At 28.4% G+C, this 3453-nt stretch overlaps 1 protein-coding gene across 1 annotated transcript; it reads right to left on the reverse strand.

Annotated features, from left to right (window-relative positions):
• Positions 1-446: 446 nt before the first annotated feature.
• On the reverse strand, positions 447-3086 carry LOC131633986 (protein neprosin-like). Its single transcript, XM_058904656.1, has 9 exons — positions 3024-3086; positions 2826-2912; positions 2544-2708; positions 2290-2442; positions 1827-1880; positions 1595-1741; positions 1199-1429; positions 1050-1101; positions 447-610 (listed from the first exon to the last, which is right to left on the reverse strand). The coding sequence occupies exons 1-9, from the start codon at positions 3084-3086 to the stop codon at positions 447-449; spliced, it is 1116 nt and encodes a 371-aa protein (XP_058760639.1).
• Between the last annotated feature and the right edge of the window lie 367 nt (positions 3087-3453).

A 3453-nucleotide genomic window follows, 5' to 3' on the forward strand; every position in this document is an offset into this window, starting at 1 on the left:
TTTCTACAACCCCAAAATTTTCTCCCTTGGTTTATACTATTCATATCACTGTTAGTTCGAAGAACACATTCATCTTGGTCAAAACACCCCACCTTCCTATTTCTATGAAGCATAGATCTTGTGGTGCCAAAGATTTAATTGTTTGAGATTGAACTACTTCCATCCTTTGAATTTAGGGAAGCAAACAAAAAGAAACAACGCAAGCAATAAAAAATAAAAGTAAACAAAATATGGAAGATGAAGATTCAACCTAAAATCTAAAAACGAAAGTTGAAAGATTTCAAAATTAAACCTTAGAATCTAAAAACAAAATAAAATGATGCAGATTCAACCCAAGAGTGCAAATATAACATAAATTTTGAGCTAACAAGTTCCATTTGCATACTTTTTTTAGGCTTTCGCACCGGTTTCCGACCTACATAGTAGATCGACTAATCTGGCTCGTGCTACGGAGGCACGTGCACTGGCCAAATGTTGTTTCTGCCAGGAATAGAACTCGGTATTCCCTGAATATCGTCTTTTGCAAAGACTCGTTTGCCACTCGAGCCCAAGCGCTTGATTTCCATTTGCAATGCCACATAGTCATTACTTAACAAGTTTTTGTCAAAAACTATCGAAAGAGACCATTTAATATAACATAATAATGTTAATTAAGGAACTACTTTGTACTATTTTTTTTAGCTAAAAGACTAAAACAAAATATTTAATTAAGTTAAAAGACTTGAGAACTAATTATAACTAAATATATTTTGATACATCTCAATAAATATAAATTTATTTTGCTCGCAACTTTGTTTATATTTTATCTATTTTTCAACTTTGATTTTATTTTTCTTAGTTATTTATTCATATACAACCAATTATTATATTTAGTATTTTTTTTTTGACGTAGTTAAAACTTTCATAAGAGCGATATTAATTAACTAATTTTCACGTTAAAAAAAAAAATTAAAGAACAATATGAAGAAATTATTTCATTAAATTACTTCTTTTTTTTTATACTTTTGAATATATGCACTACTTTTTTTCCAACAAATTCTTATAAATACCCATAAAGACAATTTTCATTTCTACCAGGTCCACCATAGAAAAAGTGGAATCCTGCATCAGAATCAAACCAACTTTCAAGATTATAACAGTTTGGATGATCTACTGAGTACTTGGGTTTTGGAGGGTCAATCCAGATATTGGAAGAAACCTTAACTTGATTATTACTAAAAAATGCAGCTTTTCCAAAACCCTCTTCAGCAAAATGACCACTACCCATGGAAGTGGCGGTATGATACCCTGATGGGTTTACATCCAATACTTCTCCACCAAATTGAACTAAATGTGCTTCACCTTTTAATTCTTTGAATAGGTTGGATGGCCAGTATCCAACTATATGTCCATCTCCATATCCAAGCCACCAATGTCCACTATCCGTATCCTTCAAACACAAATAAATTTAATAAAATAATTTTTTTGTCACAAAGTTATTCATAATTATGTTTACAAGTTAATTTGGGTGTTCTCAATATTTAATAAAATATTTTTTTGTCACAAAGTTATTCATATTTACAAGTTAATTTGGATGTTTTGAATAGAATATTACCTGCTCGATCCTTAAGTTCAAACCACATTGATTATTATTATATGTGGAAGTTCGAAAAATTGCCCTTTCAAGATATATTTCCCGGTTAGTTTGAATAAAACCCGGACATTCTAAATTATAGCATCCCGTTCGTTTATAACCATCAGCCTGCAATTATTATTAATAGTATCACTTTATCATCAATAAATTGTAGTTATAATATCACCTCTCTTACTTCAATCAATTTACTTACAGTCCAATAAACAAAAAGTCGTGGCTTGTTGTCCCTGTATTTACTCGGGAAGACCTGCAAAAAATGACTTGATATTTTTAGTTAATTGTTTAAAATATAAAATTTAGTAAACAATTGAAAAAAACACAAGATGATAGTTGAGAGATGAGTTCTTGTAGCTTTGTTAATTCCATATAAATTCTGTATTTAACACGACAAAAATTATTGGTAAAATGAGAATTTACAGATGATCAAATCAATTTTGCCACCCATGATTAAAGCTAACAAAAATAGACTACTGCGGGTTCAAACTCAGAGATCACAACTATAAATATTTTAAAAATATATATAACTTAAACTAATAGGGTATGACAATTAAATGGTAAAAAACAGATTTATAACTATTAAATAAGAAAATTTGAAAACAAAAATCATTAAAAAAAAATAAATAAAAGAAAATGAATTAGGGTAATATTTATCATGCCTGCCAACCAACTTCAATAAATTCTGAAAATGATTGAGAGATAATCCATATTTTAGCCGCACTATATTCATCTTTCTTTTCCACCGAGGGGGTCCAGATGTTTATGTTAGCCTTTGCTCCTGTGAATCCCCCTTCCACAATCGCAGTTGCATGCTGTTTTAGCATGGATATAACATTTTAATTAGACATAAAAAATTAGAAAATAAATTAAATGAGTGGAAAAAATTGAGTTGTTTTAAACTGTAATGGCATACATAATGTCTTTGGCTTATATCTTTTCTTCCAAAAAATTTATATTCTTTTCTTCTTCTAATTGGTATTGTTCCTTCTGGACAAAATTCACCTGATAAACTCCAAGACTCAATGTTATCACTAAAATTATTCATTTGTTTATGCCCTTTTGATATTTTTGGAGGATTCTACATAAAAAAAATATTCACGTTAATTCTCAATTATAAAACTAAAATATAATAGTTTCCTTAGGTTAAAATACTAATTTTGAAATCACCTTAATTAAAATAATAAAAAATAAATACCCATAGTTTGTGTCCTTTTAATAAAGGATGATTAAAAGCTGGTTGTTTATGAATCAAAACACAGTCAATAATATCACCTTCAACACTCTGCAAAAAAAAATAAACGTAAATGAAATAAAATCAAAAATAAATGTATAAGAAATTAGGGAAACTCTAACAAATGTTTTAGGACTCTATTTTAAAATTTATTCTAATTACCTGAATTGCCTTGACTGCAAACCTATTAATCGGTTGAAGATGTGATTTTAACGTTTCATTCATTTTGTTAAATTGTTTCTCATATCGTAAAGTTTGATTGAGTTTTTGATGATTGATTATTTTTGAAGAGTTAATAGGACAAATGAAAGCAACAAGAAAAAGAGAATGCAGGAGAAAATGAATGATTGGGGAGCCTAAGTCCATTTGTGTTTTGTGAGTGTTTTTCTTATGTGTATTGTCAGAAAATTTAATTACTTGAACTAATAGAAGGAAAAGGTTTGAGTACTTGAGTGTATTATACAATATAATAATACAAATGTATTTATAATACCGAAAAAGAAAATTTAAATATACTTAACCAATTAATTAAATTAATTGTTTTAAATTTGTAATGTCTATATGTATGTACAATAGAAGACAATTAATTTAT

Source organism: Vicia villosa, unplaced genomic scaffold (assembly GCF_029867415.1).
Source record: "Vicia villosa cultivar HV-30 ecotype Madison, WI unplaced genomic scaffold, Vvil1.0 ctg.001198F_1_1, whole genome shotgun sequence".
Lineage (NCBI taxonomy): Eukaryota > Viridiplantae > Streptophyta > Magnoliopsida > Fabales > Fabaceae > Vicia > Vicia villosa.

Bases quoted from the DNA above. Each gene is read 5' to 3' on its own strand.
- LOC131633986 (XM_058904656.1), bottom strand. From the start codon at position 3,086: ATGAATGAAACGTTAAAATCACATCTTCAACCGATTAATAGGTTTGCA. The intron at 1,881-2,289 runs GCATGATAAATA...CATTTTTTGCAG, and splicing joins TTATTGAAGTTGGTTGGCAG to GTCTTCCCGAGTAAATACAG. The intron at 1,102-1,198 runs GTTTCTTCCAAT...ATTCTGATGCAG, and splicing joins TTAGTAATAATCAAGTTAAG to GATTCCACTTTTTCTATGGT.